This window comes from Mandrillus leucophaeus, unplaced genomic scaffold (genome assembly GCF_000951045.1).
Source record: "Mandrillus leucophaeus isolate KB7577 unplaced genomic scaffold, Mleu.le_1.0 Scaffold637, whole genome shotgun sequence".
Lineage (NCBI taxonomy): Eukaryota > Metazoa > Chordata > Mammalia > Primates > Cercopithecidae > Mandrillus > Mandrillus leucophaeus.
Window position 1 is genome coordinate 306,781 of NW_012106886.1, and position 19,754 is coordinate 326,534.

Sequence of the window (19,754 nt, forward strand, 5' to 3'; positions counted from 1 at the left end):
ATTATATTCAAAGATGTTAAAATGGTAGTAAATAAAGATTCGAGTTAGTATAGTATCCTAAGATAAGGTAGAATTGGTTGGGAGAGGTCTTAGAATCTTAAAGGGGCTCGCTCTACTGGGAAACAGGCCAGAAATGTGAAGGAAAAAAAGAGCTGGAGTGGATATCCTTTGTTATTATGATTCAACTTTCCTAGAGGCTTCTATTTTAGATCCAGTGAATACTCTTAGTACTCTTGTATCTTGGAAGTTGGAATGGTATCATTTGTATATATTTAAGAAAGCGTGCATCTTTCTTGCTCTTATGATTATGTAAAAGCCTCTCTAGAGAATGGAGTTTGGGAAGAAACCTAGAGTAGCAAACTAGGAATATCATGTTTCCATATTTGTATTTGAGGAAGAGAGAAGATAAAAAGAATCTTCCATGACACTGCAGCCCTTTGTATTCTTATGCTTGGTAGCTTTTAAATTTATTGCAAGTGATTCCTATGGATGCTGTTCTTGAGCAGTCTGGTACACCTCTTTTTTTTTTTTTTCGAGACAGAGTCTCGCTCTGTTGCCCAGTCTGGAGTGCGGTGGTGTGATCTCGGGTCACCGCAACCCCTGCCTCCCAGGTTCAAGTGACTCTTGTGCCTCAGCCTCCTAAGTAGCTGGGATTCTAGGCACGCAATACCACGCCTGGCTAATTTTTTTGTATTTTTAGTAGAGATAGGGTTTCACCATGTTGGTCAGGCTGGTCTCGAACTCCTGACAAATGGTCCACCTACTTCAGCCTCCCAAAGTGCTGGGATTACAGGCGTGTGATACCACGCTCGGCTAATTTTTTTGTATTTTTAGTAGAGCTGGGGTTTCACCTTGTTGGCCACGCTGGTCTCGAACTCCTGACAAGTGATCCATTCACTTCGGGCTCCCAAAGTGCTAGGATTACAGGCGTGAGCCACCACGCCCATCCCTTGTACACCTCTTGATATTCAGTTTGTTAGTTGTAGATGGTTAACTTTCATTGTCCTAGCTTTACTGTGAAGATCTTTTGAATTTCAGGTAAGAAACATAAATGTGAATTTCAGCTTCTGGTGGATCAGGCTAGAAAAGGATACAAGAAAATTGTTGGAATGTCACAAAAAACAGTAACAATAACAAAAGAAGATGAATCTACAGAAAAGCTATCTTCTGTATGCGTGGGTAAGAAACTATAATTAAAAACAGACATATGTTGAATTTCATTATTTACTTTTAATATGAAAAGAAAATTAAACCAAGGAAATTTACTTTGAAGTTCCTAGTTCTTTGAAATGAGGAAAAGTATTTTTAGACAAACTTCATGTAGCAGTTTGTAAACTAGATTTATTACTGTGCGGTAAATGGTTGGAAGAATGTCCTGAAGAAACAATCTCTTTTTGTCTATCATTCTTTCAGTTAATGACAAATCATAAATTTCTTAGTTATTTAAGCTTGAGGATGTTTTCTAGGTGTAGAATTTATTGGTGGAGATCCTGAGAGATCCTGTAAGAGAGTGAATTATTTTTGTGATAGAACACTGGTGTTTACTTTGGATGAAATGTTCTGCCAAACAGTCTTAAGCTAATATACTGGTAGGCTAATACAGAGCACATTCCTTAACTTTGATCCATTTTAAAATTTGAAATTAATATTTTAATTCTATTGCCTGGGCTTTGGACCAGTGAACAAAAAAGAATCATAATGGGGGAAAATGTGCAAGAAAATTCCTTATCATGTTTTTCTATATTGTGGTAAAATATATATAATACAATATTTATCTTTTTAACCCTTCATAAATGTATAAGTCATTGGCATTAAATACATTCACAATATTGTATAACTATCACCAATGTCTATATCCAAAACAATTTCATCATTCCCAGCACAAGCTCTGCACTCATGAAATAGCAACTCTTCCGTCCCCTCTGCCTCATAGCCCTGGTAATAACGGTTCCACCTTTTGTGTCTATGAGTTTGCCCATTCCAGGTACCTCATATAAATGGAATTGTATAATATTTTCTTTGTGTGTTGACTTCTTTCTCTAAGCATAATGCTTTCAGAGTCCATCAGTGTTATAGCATATTTTAAGATTTCTTACTATGATTAAACAGTATTCTGTAGTATGTATATGCCATATTTTGTTTATCCATTTATCTGTTATGGTTATTTCCACCTTTTGGTAATTATAAATAATGCTGCTATGAGCATTGATGCTCAGATATCTAAGTTTCAGCTTAGAGTGGGATTTCTGATTCATATACTGGTTCTATATTTAACCTTTTGAGGAATTGTTAAACTTTTCCGTAGTGGCTGCATTATCTTACATTCCCACCAGCAAAGCATGAGGGTTCCAGTTTCTTCACATCCTTATCAACGCTTGTTATTTTCTGATTTTTAAATTTTTTTTAAATTGTAGATGCGAAATGGTATGTAATTGTGGTTTTGATTTGCATTTCCCTAGTGACTAATAAACAATTTGTGCATAAGGTGCTGCCTTAGTATATAACTCATGGTCTTTGAACAAATCGAACTTGTTCATGCAATTGTGAAAGGATATTTCTAGAAACTAGTTTAGCACTTGAGAAAATCTGACTGAATATTTCCCATTAAGAAAACTTTTTTTTATTAGTTGAACCTCTCTTGAATATCATTGATGGCTTATATGTATTTATGAACATCAATATTACTCTTTCTGGGGTTCAAAGGTGATTGCTGCTTTTAGATTGCTGTGCATGAATGAGATGTCTGAGAGGGTAAGGAATGTGAGAGAGGTGAAGACAGACACAGACTGACTGAAAAGATTAATTTTGTATAGCATCATACAACCAATATAATTGTTGCTGTTTAGGACAAACATTGAAGTGCTCGTGTAAGTGAACAAGTTGCATATTCTCTCAAGTGAAAACTTAGCCTGTTTTTGTTGTGTGTCTCTGGGGAGCTCTGATGTCTGAGCCTCACCCCTGAGGCTCTATTTTGAAGTCCTGCATTCTGAGATCTAAGGGCAGGTAGGAAGGATAACTTATTTTTTATGCCCACGGATTATTGAATGCTGTTTGTCCCCAAGAAGGAATATATTGTCTAGAAGTGTATGTAAGAGTGGAAGAAGTAAGAAAAGAATACAGACAATGTGCAAAAATAAAAGATTGTTTTCAGTTGAATTCCTGTTCCCTGGTTTGCCAGCTTTTTTGCATGCGCCTCACTAGTTGAGTAATATAGTCCCTGGGTGAACCGAGTTGACTGGAGGATTGGCTCCTCTTAATGTGATCCTGGTATCTGTTTACAAGAGGAGTTCTTAGAGGTTCAGGATGGTCATCCTGGCTAACTTCTTTTTCTCTTTTCCAGATATACTTTAGAGGGTGCTGTTTTGTTTTGCTAATGATAGTTTATTGATAGCCAGATAACATTAGGAGCATATTTTTAGGAATTATACTCTTGTGAAGTATGCTGTTCTCCCAGTATAACAAAAACTTAGAACTATTTCTGAAAAAAATTTGACTGTGTGAACTTGGCAAGGTTTTTTGAAGAATGTGTTATGTTCTTTCCCCATAAATTCTCTCTGTATAACCAAACCTTGACAATTGTATTTTTATTGTGCTTCGTTGAAGACCACTTGCCTCTACAAGTGCTTGAGGAGTGATGTGTGAAAGCTCTGTTTCTCTGTGAGGAAACACATGAAAGGAGCTCTATACTATTATTAGCACGTGTAGCTTGCATGCGAAAGTACCTCCTCAGTTCCTGAAAGTTAAGGACAGCACAGATGAAAATCCCAGCAGAGTTTATGATGAGTAGGAGAGTCCTGGGCACTAAAGAATCTTTCACAGATACTCTTCTCACTCATATTTGTAGAAAATTGGCCATTCCCATATGCCACATTTTTGTAAACACTGCATCCTTCCAGCTTTTTGGGGTCTTTATTTTTATCTGCAATAAGAGACCTTAAAAGCTGAGAATATGACAAAGAATGCATGGAAATGTGATGTATATTGGATCAAATGGAAATATTCCTTATGTCTGATTAGTTGTCCTTTTCCATAGAGAATAATTAGATTCCATTTAACAGGTTTAGAAAAATGTCCAGATAGATTCACTATCATATAGTAGTGACAAATATTGTGGTTGTCTTATTAGTTGAATCTGTAGTCTTTTTTTTTGGTTATACTTCTTACGTTGGTTTGTCAGTGTTCTCTGATCTATGAAATATGCAAGAATTCCTTAGTGATATGTTAATAGATGCCTCATTAGAATTACAAGATTCTTCCTGCTCCTGGTTTTAAAATAAATTTTATTTTTAAACTAATTAATCTTGGAAAAACATGGGCTGGATAGTATAGTTAGGTAGCACCATTGTAGTGTTAATTCTTGCTCTCTGGCTGTCACTAGAGTTCTGGAATCAATGTGACATATTCTTCAACTTTACTAAGTGCATATGGCAGTATTAAGTGTTGCAGAAGTAATAGGCGTACAGAAGTTGTAGATTTTAACGTACTCTTAAATTTATTTTTTCCTAGGACAGGAAGATAATATGACCTCAGTAATAAACCACTTTTCTCAATCAAAGCTGGTAACAAACCACTTTTCTCAATCAAAGCTGGACTCCGCAGAGGAATTGGAACCTGACAGAGAAGAGGATTCTTCTAGCTGTACTGATATTCAAGAAGCTCTTTCTTCACCAGAATCAGATTCATGCAATAGGTAAGAAACATGCAGTAGTTGATTATTTTAAATATCTACCTCATATGCACACATAGATAGGCAGAAATAATTAGAAAGTAGCTTTGAGGCATGGTATGGTGTGTCACTCTTACATTTCAGTCCCCTTTTACTGCTGGGTCATCTTCACAGTGGTAACAAGGCAGGATTTGGGAAGGAAGTACAGGGATCAGAGGGTGAGTTTGGTATAGCCTTTATATAGCCTTTTTATAGATATTTTTCCTACCGTTGGAAAAGAAAGCGTGATAGGCAGTGAAATTTTTGTCAAGACAATGAGTGAAGGAGATAAAAACAACTGTATTGGAAAACAGAGATGATCAGAAAGACATGGCACATAGGAGAGTTAAGAAATGAAAAATTTAACTGAGTAAATAGATGGGGAAACTTTAAAAATGAGAAGTTTGGTAATGAGTCATTTTGAAAAGATATTTTAAAAATATATAGGGTTTATTTTACACACACACATGCATGCACACATACCATTTTTTGTTCTGGTCTTTCACTTAATATTATGTCATAAATGTTAACATTTCTATAGGTTGGCACAAAAGTAATTGAAACCACAGTTAATTTTGCACCAACTTAATACCTTATGTTTATAATTGTTATTTTTAAATGAGTACAGTATTTTGTTATGTCTCTGTACCATAATTTACCAGACCCTTCAGTTTCTGTTAGAGCTCTGCATTTTTTCCAGTGTTCTACTTACGTGCCTGATGCTATGGTAAAGCTCTTCCTTTGTTCCTATTGAATACTTTTTTTTTTTTTTCATTTTTTCGAGATGGAGTTTTGCTCTGTTGCCCAGCCTGGAGTGCAGTGGTGCAATCTCAGCTCACTGCAATCTCTACCTCCCAGGTTCAAACATTTCTCCTGTCTCAGCTTCCCAAGTGGCTGGGATTACAGGCCTGTGCCACCTCACCTGGCTAATTTTTTTTGGTATATTTAGTAGAGATGGGGTTTCACCGTGTTGGCCAGGCTGGTCTCGAACTCCTGACCTCAAGTGATCCACCCACCTCAGCCTCCCAAAGTGCTGGGATTATAGGCGTGAGCCACCGTGCCTGGCCACTTTTCTTACATTTATTATTCTGATAGGTAGGCATTGCCTTCCGAATGAATTGTACTGATTTAAAAAATGCTACCAGCAGTATGTCAATATGAGTGTGTCTTGGAAGTTATTTGATCTTTGATGTTAGTTTATTTAAAAATTAGTAACATTGCTGTAGAATGATAGACTATTTCTAATCTAACTAATGGAATTATTAGTAAATTTTTTATTAGTATACCCAGTGACCCTCTGTTTTTGTAGGATACCTGGGAAACAGTTTCAAATTAGTCAGAATGAAGTATTAGGAAGGAGAAATCTTCCCATCTCATTCCAAAGATTTTCAAGATCAAAAAATTATATTTCTAGTTGACTGAGGGTAAAACATATGGTTGCGTGATTTGTTATCGTAGATCAGGCCATTCCTGCAAGTCCAGTGCAGTATTTGTTTTTAAACACACATGTAGGAATACAGAAAAAAAAAAAATCAGAGTCAGGGGAATAAGAGTTAGATTTTAACCATAGTCATTAGATGCTTGAATGTTTTGGAATGCCAGAATGATTTGGGACATTTGGGAATGGCAAAAACTGAAAGGAAACGTGGGGCTGTCAGATGTCTTTATCTGGTTGTGAGAATATGGGAAATAGGGCGAGTTTGTTGATGTCCTAGCCTCATTCAGACTTGTTGGCATCACTGAGCTATGAGAGGACTATGGGAAAATGTCATTGCTTTTAGGTATACCATGGCTGAGGAACTAGGAGAGCAAGCAGTAGTCTCTGGGTTTAATAAAAAAGGTAAAGGAAATATGGCTGAGGGAAACATGAGGGAGTAAACTTTATTGGGTCAATTTACTAAAATGGGTTAATCCAAAGGCTGATCATTGTAACTCATTACTCACTGAAAGAATTGAAAAGTACTTTCACACTTATCCCCAGTCACATATTGCTCCTGCTGCTACTTCATTAGGGGATTAGCCTTTTCTCATTATTTATCTTCCTACTGACCAAGATTCTGGGTAATATTATAAGTTTTACCATCTTTAATGATTTCCTCTTGATAGGAGTCATATAGGGGTATCCTTATACTACATTGTGAGGTGATCCTTTTGTTAGCAACTGAACGTAAGTACAGTGATGCTAGATTAACTTTTGTTCTCTGTCCATCACAGGGTCTGACATTACACTATTGCACTCAGCCATTCAGCAAATATGTATTGTGTTCCAGGCACTATTCTAGACACAGCAGTTTAGCAGGGATGAAACCATCAAATAATTTTTTAAAATGTAAGCACTTACATTCTACTTCACATTATAATTAGTTGGTAATATATGTACATATTTCTGCATGCACACACACGTACATGGCTCAGTGGAAGTACACACTAATTACATATTTTAACAGTTTTATTGAGATACAATTCATATACCACACAGTTAACTATTTAAGAGTACAATTCAGTGGTATTTAGTATATTCACAGAGTTGTACAGCCATCATCACAATTTTATAACATTTTTATCACCGCACAGAGAAACGCAGCACCCATTAGCGGTTACTCTCCATTTCTTCCCAAACCTCCTGCTCCAAGCCCTAGACAACCACTGATCTTCTTTATGTCTCTATAGATTTGACTCTTGTGGACATTTTATGTAAATGGAATCATACAATATGTGGTCTTTTGAGATTAGCTTCTTTCACTTAGTTTGCTCTCAGAGTTCATCTGTGTTGTACATGTTTCAGTACTATATTACTTTTTATTGTCAAATATTTAATTTTATGGATATACATTTTATTTACTCATTTGTTAGTTGATGGACATTTGAGTTGTTTCCAGTTGCAATTTTAACAAGGAAAAAAATCACCAAGTTTGCTTGCACACTGTGGAAGCTTAGCTTTAGTGATGGTATGTAAGGATTTACTAGGCTTGCTTTGAGAAAGTGGGCAGTGTCTCCTCTAGTACTCATGTCTTAAATTGTACTACAATACTAAATATTTACTCATTGTAAATATTAAGTATGGTAATCTTTACATTTTTTATTTTATTTGGGTTCTTTTTTATATCTGTTTCTGAATCATTCTGCTGTTTTATCAATCCTAAGATCTTTAAGCTTAAAAGGTGGAGTCTATTTCTTGTATAAGACCTAGAAACTAAGGCTAAAGGGAAAGTGAGAAAGAAATGGACCTTAAATAATGGTGTTGGTTTAATATCAGGACAGACCACTTGGCAAATGATTCAAGAGTAGATTGTCAAAGAGTGAGCATACAGCAGGAAGCAGCTATGGGCTAGCAGGAAAAGTAGTTGGCTTTAAGTTGATGGATTACAGATCAAGTTCTGCCGGGTGATTTTTGATTCAGTCTTTTGAAGTCCATTTCCATATGTCTTAGAGAAGCACATTAAAATATCTTATGTCTCAGATCTGTTGGGAAAATGAAATGAGATAATAGATGTGAGAGTCATTGATAAATATATGATTGTTATACCTTCATAAAACAAATCAACTAAATATTCTTCCTAATTCAGGAAATTAGGACTTATGTCTGGACATTTTTTATTAAAAACTTTTTTTTTTTTCTTTACAGAGGTAACCAAGTTAAATGATTGAGCATTTAGAAGTGCTTTCACAGCCCTTATTTTATTCATTTTAAGACATACGTTTTCAGTTTTACATTTTAATATCTGAAATTGTGGTATGTCTTATAATCAGCAATAACTTAAAATTGCTGATGGCCTGGTTGTAGTCATGAGGTATTTGCCAATGGGTGTACGTCACAGCGCTTCATGGTATCATCATTGGGTTGGGTTACATGTATTATTGGCATTCCATTAGTTAGTCACGTAATATGTCTTCAACAAAATAATGAAACCAAAAAAGTTATTATGCATGAAGAAAAGCGCAAAAATAGCAGCAAGATTTAAGTTTGATGTTAGGGAGGTAATGTTCATCATTGGGTGAATGATCTGAATTTTGTGTTTTCTTGAAAAACAGTCAAGTGCCTTACAGGATCTAGGAAAGAAAGATACCCACAAGTATATGAAGACATGTTACATTATGTGTGCAAAGAATTGCCTATTTGTTACATGACAGACTGAAGGCAAGAGAAATGGCCAAATCCCTTGGAATAAATGGAAGAAATTTCAAAGCAATAACAGCATAACTCATTCTGTTCAGCATGACTAATGCAAAAGAATATTGCTAAGCTTTATCAAGTGTCAATTTGTCAGACACTTCTCCTTTAACAGAAACTGCTTCTCTGCCAACATATGCAATGTGATTGAGGAAACAAAGAAAATTATGAGTTCAGTTTGCAGAATGGATGTCAGTGTTTTAGATCAAATTCCTGGAAACAATAGTCTAGTACATCTGAGAAATGCTGGCGCTCTTGGTGGTGCAGAGGATGAGTTTTTGTGGAAAAACTCAGTTATCAGAGATGCTGAGTCAAAATATGATGAAGTAGAGTTGGGGTCTGAATATGAAGACAGTTTAGGAATACTTTAGCCAATTTAACTCAGTTTTTACAAATATATGTACAACAATAGCATAAAGTAAAAACCTATGTCTATCTAAGTGTAACTCTCTGGATACGTACAAATTAAAAATTCTAAGTGAAAATGAAATATTGTATCATAGTTGACCTCAATTTTTTGTCTTTTAGTGGCAGATAAAATAATGCTTCATCTTGCCATCAATGTTATCTTCAATTTTGTGATTAAGGTCCCTGACTTACTTCAAACATAATTTATATCATCTAGTTGGAAACTCATAAAGTGGCTTATAATACTGGTTGGTGGTAGCCTGACAGAAGACTGTCACAAAGTATTGTGAATCATTGCTTAGTGCCAGTGTTATTTAGTGACTCTGAAACTTAGTCAAGAGAGACACCCATTTGATTTGGGTAACTAATACCATAGAAATTAGGAAAAGATTCAAAGTTAGAAGGGACCACCAGTCAAGACCAAATTCCTTTAGTAGAATCATAACATACTAGAAATATGTGGTATTTATTTATCTGGTCCAATTGGGCACTCTCAGTGTGGATTAATGAGTGTATTACATAGGTTTGGCCTTGCTCTACTGAAGACATGCCAGTCTCCTCACCAGCTTCATACTCAACCCCTCAGTTTCTGTTATCAAGGAAGCTTGTAATCAAATTAAAGCTTAAGTGGCAGAGGAAATTTTCATTTTGGGAATGTTGCTTGTCTTTCATTTCTTTTTTCCTTGTGGGGTTCAGTGTTGTAACCGATTTCTATTATCCCCCTGTATTTTATTATTTGATTTTTATTTGTATCAGTCATTTATACTACTGACAGTTGAAAGAATAAAAACAGAATGAAGCATCCTTATTTTGTTTCCCTGCCCGTTTAACTTGAGAGTTTGGTTTAGTGTCTAGTTGTAGCAGTGGATATTTTGCTAATTAAAAGAATTTTCGCTTGCATTAGACTCTCAGAGCAGATAATCCTTTGTTTCTTAAGTTTGTAAGTTAAATGTAAGCACAAATGTTTAATTCTCTTTTGAACTTGAATTTTTGTAGAGATCCAAGAGAACTCCAATATTTGGAACTAACCTTATGTTCTTATGTTTTTTTTCCTTAAAAAAACATAGCACTTTACTTTTTATAAGAATTTAAAGTGATTGACTTAAAAGGAATGCATTCCCTCTCTCTTTTTCTACTATCTTTAATACAATGTTTCCTAACCCTTTTCTTCAGCACACATAGCAAATGATAGTATTTCTGTGGCATGCCAGGATAAAGAGATGATGTTGCCATGGGTGTCAGCCACCCTACATCTCACTGTGGGCTAGGGATTAATGCCTGGTGTCCAACTACCCCGTGGAGGAGGGGGAGAACACATGAATTAGGAAGCTTTGCTTTTAATATATGAACACACCGTTGAACAGTTGAATAGGTGGGACATACGTAGACAAACAGGCTCATGGTGCTTCTGTAGTAGAAAGGACAGCAAGAGCATTTGAAGCACCCCTGTTTCCTGGCAGGTAAGGCAATGATTGAGTCAGTTGAAAAAGAAATTAAGTGACTTAGTCTCATGATCCTAATGAATGGTAAAGCCAGCTTTCTGAATTCAGATGTAATGCTTTCTCCTGCTTGTTTTTGCTGTTCTCCAAATCTCAGAAGGCACTGAGGCCAGATTAAAAGTTAAATGAACAGGTGACATATTAAAGTTACAGGTTGATGAGTTTCCCCACTCCACTGTTTTCATGTAAGTCCAGAACCTTGGAGGATAATGGAAGAAAAAGTCAGTCCAGTGCTGTTTTTCAGAGTAGAATCTATCATGTTTTTAAAGTTAAAAATGATCAGTATACATATTAAATACAAGTTTTTCAGATTTAGAATTTGTTCTTCTGAAAATAAGAGTTCCAAATGTCTCCTGGACAGAAAACTCTGGTTCTGGGGGTTTTAGGATCCAGAAGACAGCATGCCCAGATGGGCTTGGGTTAGTTCACTTGATTTGCTTGTGAAAGATGTGAGGGTACAGGAACTGTGTGGGTTGGGGTGGTCAGAAAAGAGGAAACAGATTTGGCTATAGCAGGAGAGAATTTTTACAGGTTGTTTCTTAGGACTAGATCTAAACATTTTAAAATCAGCGTTTCAACTAGGATTCCTGGATAATGGAAAAGTTCAGTGTTCAGAACAGCATGTATAGCATGTGACCTCTTTTCTAAAAGGGGGAAGAATACTTATATTTGTTTGGCTTTGCATAAAGAAACACTAGAAGAATACACAACAAACTAATGAAAGTGATTGCATGTTGGAGACAAGAGAAAACAGGTTGGATGGGAACAAAGGAGGAAGTGGGCCAGCTCAGTATACATCTTTTATGTCATTTGATTTTGAACCATGTAAATATATTAATCTACTTTAAACAAACAAACAAAAAGCAAGTACTGTTTAAACCTTACTCTTTAAAGTTTTGGAAATCATCTCATCAGTGTTAATCGTCATCATAAATTGGTTAATGAAGTTTGGTGGAGTAGGCAGTAAGGAAGACAAATATATTAATGAGATTTTGTAATTTAGAGGGTATTGGAATTACTAGAAAAATTACTAAATAAGTGTTTATGTTTCTGGTCAAATTGAGAGAAAAAACATCAAACTAGTGGAACAATATCCTAAGTTGGAAGTATCTTACTGTAAGTCAATGATGACTTTGTATTTTTTAAAATCTTCATAATTGCTATTGGAAGGTTGACATTATATTTCATTTTATAACTGTTAAATGTGACATTCAATGAATTTAATGTTGCCACAAAATCTTTTTCTACTAAAACTCATTACTGTGTGTATTTTATTATACACATTACTGTGTGTATCTTTTTTGTGGGAATATTTATGAACTTTAGAATACCCTGAAAGCTAAATGGTTCATTCTGTTTCAGGTAGTGAGTTGTTTTTTGTTGGAAGTTTCTAGAGAAAATGTGGGAACATGAATTCGTTCTTCAGTATCTTTTGCATTTTTCAAAGAGCTTAGGCCGGACACAGTGGCTCACACCTGTAGTCCTAGCACTTTGGGAGGCCGAGGCAGGTGGATCACCTGAAGCCAGGAAGACCAGCCTGGCCAACATGGTGAAACCCGGCCTTTACTAAAAATTCAAAAATTAGCCAGGCACGGTGGCATGTGCCTGTAATCCCAGCTACTCAGGATGCTGAGGCAGCAGAATTGCTTGAACCTGGGAGGCGGAGGTTGCAGTGAGCCAATACTGCGCCACTGTACTCCAGCCTGGGCGACAGAGCGAGACTCCATCTAAAAAAAAAAAAAAAAAAAGAAAAAGAGCTTAAACTGGTTGTGGTGCATGAGACAGACCATCTTTTGGATGAATGAAACATTTGTTTTAGGGGAATGTATCTTAGTCCAAGATACTGTAACATCAAGTCCTTGAAATGTGTATGACTCCTTGAGATCCATGTACCTAGCAGTCAGTCTTCTTTGTTTCATTGTGGGAGGATAGCTCAGCCATTGGCTTTATGACTCTGGAAAGGTGCCTGGCACGTGGGATTTTAAATTAATCTCCCAGAGTTTTACTTTCCTCATTGATAAAATGGAATAGCTTTTATTGTTTGTTTGTCCCTCTAACTTCCCTGGATGAGTCTACAAAGCAAATTAGATGATCATATATTGTGAATGCTTTGTAAATAGAACACAAACTTATTGTTGCTTGGTTTCATCTCTTATTAAGGATTTTGCATGTATTAAGTTATTTTTATTATTTTCTCTTATCTGGAGCTCTCTTCATTTTATCTTTTTTTAGTTCTAGTGGAGAGCAGTGAAACTCTTAGCCTTGTTTTTTCTAGAACTTTGTTGATGGTCGTGTGACAAACACCTTATTGATAAATAGGCAGGAGAGGGTATTCTTAACTCTGGTAAAATCAATAGCATTTGATTTTTCTGCTACCACTGTTGAAGCAGCACAGTGTGGCAAAAGAAGATGACTTTTGCATTCCCATTCCTGTTTTTCTACTTTAATTTCTCTCAGCCTTTGTCAAATGGGGAGAAAACTTAGGGTGCTTCTGTGAATTAAAGCTAATGTGAAGGCTGGACGTGGTGGCTCAACACCTGTAATCCCAGCACTTTGAGAGGCCAAGCAAGGTGGGAGGATCACTTGAGCCTAGGAGTTTGAAACCAGCCTGGGCAACACAGGGAGATGCCATCTCTACAAAATATTTAAAAATTAGCCAGACATGGTGGTATGTACCTGTAACTACTCAGGAGACTGTGGTGGGAGGATTCCTTGAGCCCAGGAGGTTGAGGCTACAGTGAGCTGTGATTGTACCACTACACTCCAGCCTGAGTGACAGAGCAACACCCTGTCTCAAAACAAAAAACAACAAAAAAAAAGCTAATGTGTACAAAGTAATTATCACTGTGGCTTGTAGAGGTAGTTGCTCAGAACATGATAATTTTTGTCATTGTCATAATTGAATGAGTTTTTTTGGAAACTGGAACTTTACTATTCTAATATGTTGTCAGCCAACTGCTAAAATATTTGGCTTATAAACTATTGTTCATCTTACAGAACAGATTACTAAAAATAGGAGTTCAAGGAAAAGATTCATGGTAGCTGATAGAATTTATTTAAGTACCATTGTCTGGTCGGCATGTCATCCTGCATTGATCCTCCAGTGATCTATCCTTAAAGAGTTATTGTTTTAAACTGGATATACTCAACTGCATTCATATTAATGCCACACTTAAGGGAAGAAATGGCGGGGGGGGGGCGGTAACTACCAGATAATAGAAAAATTCCACTTGTAAGTAATCCTTAATCCTCAGGATTTTTATAGCAGATGTTTACGTTTTTTCCTACCCCACAGTACCCTGTGTACCTGCCATGCTGGTTCTGATGAATTTGCACCCTGGTGTCATAGAAACAGTGGAAATAAAAGATTAAAATAGAGCACATAATCATCAGGTTTTCTCTGGCAAATTGGAGCATGGTGCTGAGGCAATTATTCAGATAATTCAGACCCAAATCTGTTTCATGAAAATGGAACTGACATTTGTTGAACATTTACTATGTACCAAGCTCTATGCTAAACATTTAGTGTGTTATATTGAATAAGCTTTTAAAAAACCCTAAGGAATACCTGTATCATTATCCTGATTTTATACTTGAGGATATTGACACAGAGGAAAGTTAAGTAACTTGCCTAAAATTACACGGTAAGTAACAGAAATGGGACCTCAACTTAACTTTGTCTGACACTGAAATCTGTGGGTTTTTTCTCTAACATCAGTCATACATTTGCTAGAGGTATTTGACATCTTACTTTTCAGCTTCAGAAGTAAATTCTTTACTAGTAGAATGAAATAAGATGCTACAAAAGGAATGTGTGAATATAGTGTTTTCCTTTGCTGAAGAAGCTTTGCTACTTTCAGTCAGAGAATGACAAGAGTGAGATATTACAGGAAAACCCGCTTGGCCAAGGTGTGCATGTGTGTGTGCATGCACACACACAGAATTAGCTTACATTTCTGCAACTTTGACCTGAAAATAAGGCTAAAAGCTGACTAAAAGGTGTGAAAAATTAATTGCAGGTGTTCTAAATAAAACTATTAACATCTTCCTGGACCAAGGTTTGGAATTCCATTGAATTCAAGATTCAATTTTGAATCTTTGCCAGTGAGTCTTTCTCATATGTAATCTATATATTAATATCCACTGTAGCCTGGACCAGTGGGGACATCAGAGAGTGCCATTTGAATGCCCTTCCACATTCATGTACTAAAGGTTTAGTAACATTCATGTACTAAACCTTATATTCATCCAGCTTCTGGAAGCACGGCCTTCCAGAATGTTTCAAGACCAAATAGTAGACAAGCTGAAGCCTACTCTGAAAAAGTTCCTTGTTCTAGACTTCAAAGGTGTAGTTGTGTAGGCTTGTATATGCTCTGACCCTAGAAATATCAGAATGAGTAATTAATTTTCTCCTTTGGAGGATTTTTTAGATGTCTTGAAAGAATATTAAAGGAATTTTTGATCTTCAAGGCATATTAAAATGACTAAGACTTCAAAAATATTAATTGCTTTTATCCACAGGGAAGCGATCTGAGAGTGATAATTTTAGTAACACTGACTGCTATACCTAAGTGTCTTTTTGTAAAATCCTATTTGTGAAACTATGTTTAATTTTAGGAACGTGGTTTTTGAGCAGATATAGTAATAAGTACATTACTTTAAAAAGGAATGAGCAGTTCTGTCTGGTATTTTAATTGTATTAGCATCAACTCTATTTTTTAGTGGTGACTAGAATTGGAACAGCAGATATAGCAGATGATCCTGAAACTTCATTTTAGATAAAATTCTGAATCTCCCAAATTTTGTATCAGTCCATTTAGTGATCTGGTTATCATTCAGGTGAGTGCCTGAGGTGGGGTAGAAGGAAAGGTAATGGGAAGTGAAGACACCAGGGAGCTGTGCAGCCTGGCTGGGCAGTGACATTGAAGTCGCAGAGGAAGAGAAGATTGCAGGCAACTTCTGAGATGTGTTTTTTGTAAACCACCTCTACCATCTGTTTTCACTGAGGTAGCATAACAAAAACCTCTTAGATTTATGTCATTAGTGTACTGCAAATATTTTACTTTAACAAATCAGTGATTTGTGCTGATGATTTGAAAACCCCTAGGTAAATTGATCACAGACTCTACTACGTTAGTTGACAGACTTGGCCATCCTCCTTTCTTAGCTGGACTAGTAGAGATGCTTCATAACCTTCCTGTTTAAAAACAATTGTGTGTGTTGTGGAGCATAGGGCGGGGGGCGGGGGCGGTGTTGGCAAGAAGCTGACTTTACTCTTTCTCCAACTCTGTGACCCCTGCCAGGCCCCAGAACTACATGATCCTCCCCTGCTCCCATTTCCCTAACTCATGGGTTTTCAATAGGAGCAGTATCACCCCCAAAGGGTGGAATTTTGTTTTTCATGGGGGTGGGGAGTGGGTAAACAGGTTACTTTGTATATGCATAAAACACATACATATATATACACACACACACACATACATATATATACACACACACACATATCCGTGCTTTATACATACACATACATATACACATACACACAGAACACATGAACAAATAGACATCATATTTGTGGTATTAAAATGTCATGGGGTTAGGGGGAAATGTGTAAAAAGGCTCCTTAGGAAGATGATAGTTTTAAAAGCTTGAGAAACAGTACCTTAAGCACATCAGGTAAAGAAGAATGGGTGGCACTGGAGTAGAGAGAAGGGTATGAAAAGGTTGGGTTAAAACAGCTTCAGCTTTGTTTAAAATTGAGTAGTTCTCTCTGAGGGAAGGAGTAGCAGGAGCTGGGGTCTTGTGAATAGAAGGGTTTAGAACAACTTCTGTTGAAGTAGGGGTGGCAGGGAATCTCAGCCTCCCTGGCTAGTGGAAAATACTAAAGTTGGTAAAATCCGCCTCAGTGTTCTTCAGTGCTTTTGGCCTTTGCTCCCCGTCTCCTAATGGAAACTACATTTGGCTCTTTCTTTCCTTGCCCACCCCGACTCTCCCTCCTTTCTCTCACTGAAAACCATTTGTTTGCTTTCTTTCACTATAGACTCATTTGTTTTTTCTAGAATTTTATATAAAAGGGACAATACAGTCTTCTTATTGTCTGTCAATACTGATGTACATATCCTTTTAGTTCCAGTTCAGACATCATAAGAGATCTTTTAGAAGAAGAGGAAGCCTGGGAAGCATCACATAAGTGAGTTCTCATAATCATGAAATAAACATGTACTTTGACCTGAGAAATTATACTTCTATGCAGCTGATTTTCAAACAAAATGATATTTGTGCTTTCTGGTTTAAAGGAGTAGTAATCCACGTGCAAGGTAAAGATTTTCGGTTTACTGCTTGTTTCTATATATTTCTGCTAAGAAATGGAATCCCATATAACTGTAGTTATGTGTCAGATGTTATTTCTGTATGGATAAATTGTTCCTATGGGCAATTAATACACTCATGTATCACTTAACAATGGGGATACATCCTCAGAAATGTGATTTCGTTATTGTGGGAACATTAGAGTATACTTACCTAGATGGTATAGCCCACCATACAGCTGGGCTCTAGGGTATATAGCATATTGCTCCTAGGCTACAAACCTGTACAGCGTGTTACAGTTAGGCATTTGGAATGCAACGGTACCTGTTAGTGTATCTAAACCTAGAAAAGGTACAGTAAAAACATGGTATTATAATCTTACATAATTTCCACAATGCAGCTAGAGCCATCTTTTCAAAATGCAAATCTGATCACTGTTACTCATCCCTCTGCTCTAAAAGTCTTGAATGGCCTCTTGTTCGTTTTAGGTTCAAGAAGGGACTCTTTAATATGCCTAAAAGGTGCTAAATGATTGGATCTCTTTCTCCAGACTCGTCTCTTATTATTTACTTCATAATCATATTCTCTCTGCTTCATCATATAGACGTCTTGGGTCCTCTTGCATGAAAAGCTGTCTCCCACCACAGAGCCTTTGAACTTGTCCCTCTACCCAGAGTGTTCTTTATTTTTTCATCTAGTTTACACCCCTACTCACCAGCTCAGGTTCTTCCTGGATCCAGTCCTCCTACTGTAGGTGCTTACGGCACTGTGTGCATCTCTTTCCAGCACATTGGTATGATTGTTTGTTTGCCCATCACTCCTACTGGTCTATAAGTTAGGCATTTTAACCCCACTGTCAGCATGAGCCTAACTCATAGTAAATATATGTGTGATCTCATTTAAATATAGCACTATTACATACTGTTATCCCTGTTTTACAGTGAGGAAACTGAGGCTAAAAGGGGTAAGTCTCCAGCCCAAGGTCATATAGCAATAAGTAATAAATGATGGAGATGAGATTCTAACCTAATTGTCAAAAGTCAGCGTCCTCAACTATTAAACTCTACTATCTTTCCAGAGGAGGAGAGGTTTGCTGTGCAGTTGACATTTTGTCGTTTCGTAGCTGAATCACTAGGAGAGTGGAAAAGTATGGTGTATCCAGGGGATACATGGGTTTATTATGAAATATTTGGTGGTTCAAGCAGTAGCATTTTATGTAAGTTTGAGATTTTGGCTGCATTACTGTCTCTCACCTAAGCATTATTTAACTTTGAGTTCTGGAAGAGGAGGCAACTCCTTAGCTAACTACTTTCCTCTTGTACCTCTTCATGTTGAACTAACCCTGACACTAGTGACTATGATGAGCCCAGAGTTCCTGAGCCCAAGCCTGTTCTTGATAATGATGATTTCTTAAAGTCATTACTACCAGAAAGCACTTAGAAAACAAATTCCACCATTTCACTTTTTAAAGCGAGAAAGATACAAGAGCTTGTCTAGCCCCACCCATTTGTTTTATAGAGAAGGAAGCTGGGCTCCAGAGAGGTAAACGGACCCTTGGTCAAGGTCCGAGGACTAGTTAGTGATACCACAAGGATCAGAATCCAGGCCTCCTGATTTCAGCAGAATATAGAATAAACAGCCTCAGTTCCTTCTAAGGAAGAACTTAGGCTGTGATGTAGTTTTAAAAGCAGAATCAGGAAAAGCCTCCAGAGCTTTACTTTTCAACAAAATGTTGCAGTTCTACAAATGCCCATCTTAAGCTTATAGGCATTTTTTTTGTAGTACCACAAGTGGCATATTTGAGATATTAGTCCTGGAACATACCATATCAGTTCCAACACATTCTCTTAATTCCACAAATGATTTAGAGGTTTCGTTAGCAACACATGGCTCCATATAAAGCAGTGTTTTCGTAAGCAGCAGGAAACTTATTTTCTACAAACTGGTCTTGGAGTCTTATATCTACATTTTGTATTCTTTTATGAGATGATCAGTCAGGTGTGGCCACAAGAAGAGACACAGGAGAGGCTCAGGAAAACAAGTTTCATTATGCTCATAGGTCCTAGAGACAGGACATGGCATACCATGCAGGTCCACAAGGGAAAGACACTAGTGTGGTCAGGAGGCAGAAGACAGGAACAAGGGTAGTGCTTTAGGCTAGATCCCTGATTGGGGTTTTCTCAGGAAAGGCAAGGCAGGGTGGGGTGAACAGTGCAGGCCTGGCTAGTTCGAATAATTTCAGTGGCTCCAAGCTATAGGAGTGGTCCCTAGTTACCTAGAACCTGGCCCTGGCATGATTAAGTCAGAGGACTATTGCCTCTTAGGGTGTTGGGGCCAGATAGAGGAGGTATGACTCTGGATTGGTTAGTTTGCATGTCACAGCCATACTCCTGGCTGGGCCCGTTGCTTTCTCTGAGAATTGACCAGCCTCTCCTGATGCCAGCAGAGGCAGTCTCTCCCCAGCTAGAAAGGCTGTATTATGATGTCAAAACATCATAATATATAGGAAACACACACACAGAATTTTTACTTAGCCTGTCTGATAGTTCCCTGGAAGACTCTACTTGCAAGACTATCTTTACTTTACCTGACTTGGAGCTTGCTCAAAAAAGGCTTCGAAAAGCCTTTTTTCTAAAGATGTTTGTTGAAAGCAATTAGAGGC

At 37.1% G+C, this 19,754-nt stretch overlaps 1 protein-coding gene across 1 annotated transcript in view; it reads left to right on the forward strand.

Moving 5' to 3' along the window:
- RAD18 (RAD18 E3 ubiquitin protein ligase) overlaps positions 1-19,754 on the forward strand; it is an 81,405-nt gene that overhangs the window by 53,826 nt on the left and 7,825 nt on the right. The window contains exons 11-13 of the mRNA XM_012000634.1: positions 1,039-1,179; positions 4,507-4,690; positions 16,911-16,973. Of these exons, the coding sequence (XP_011856024.1) occupies positions 1,039-1,179; positions 4,507-4,690; positions 16,911-16,973 (388 nt within the window). The remainder of the gene's footprint in view (positions 1-1,038; positions 1,180-4,506; positions 4,691-16,910; positions 16,974-19,754) is intronic.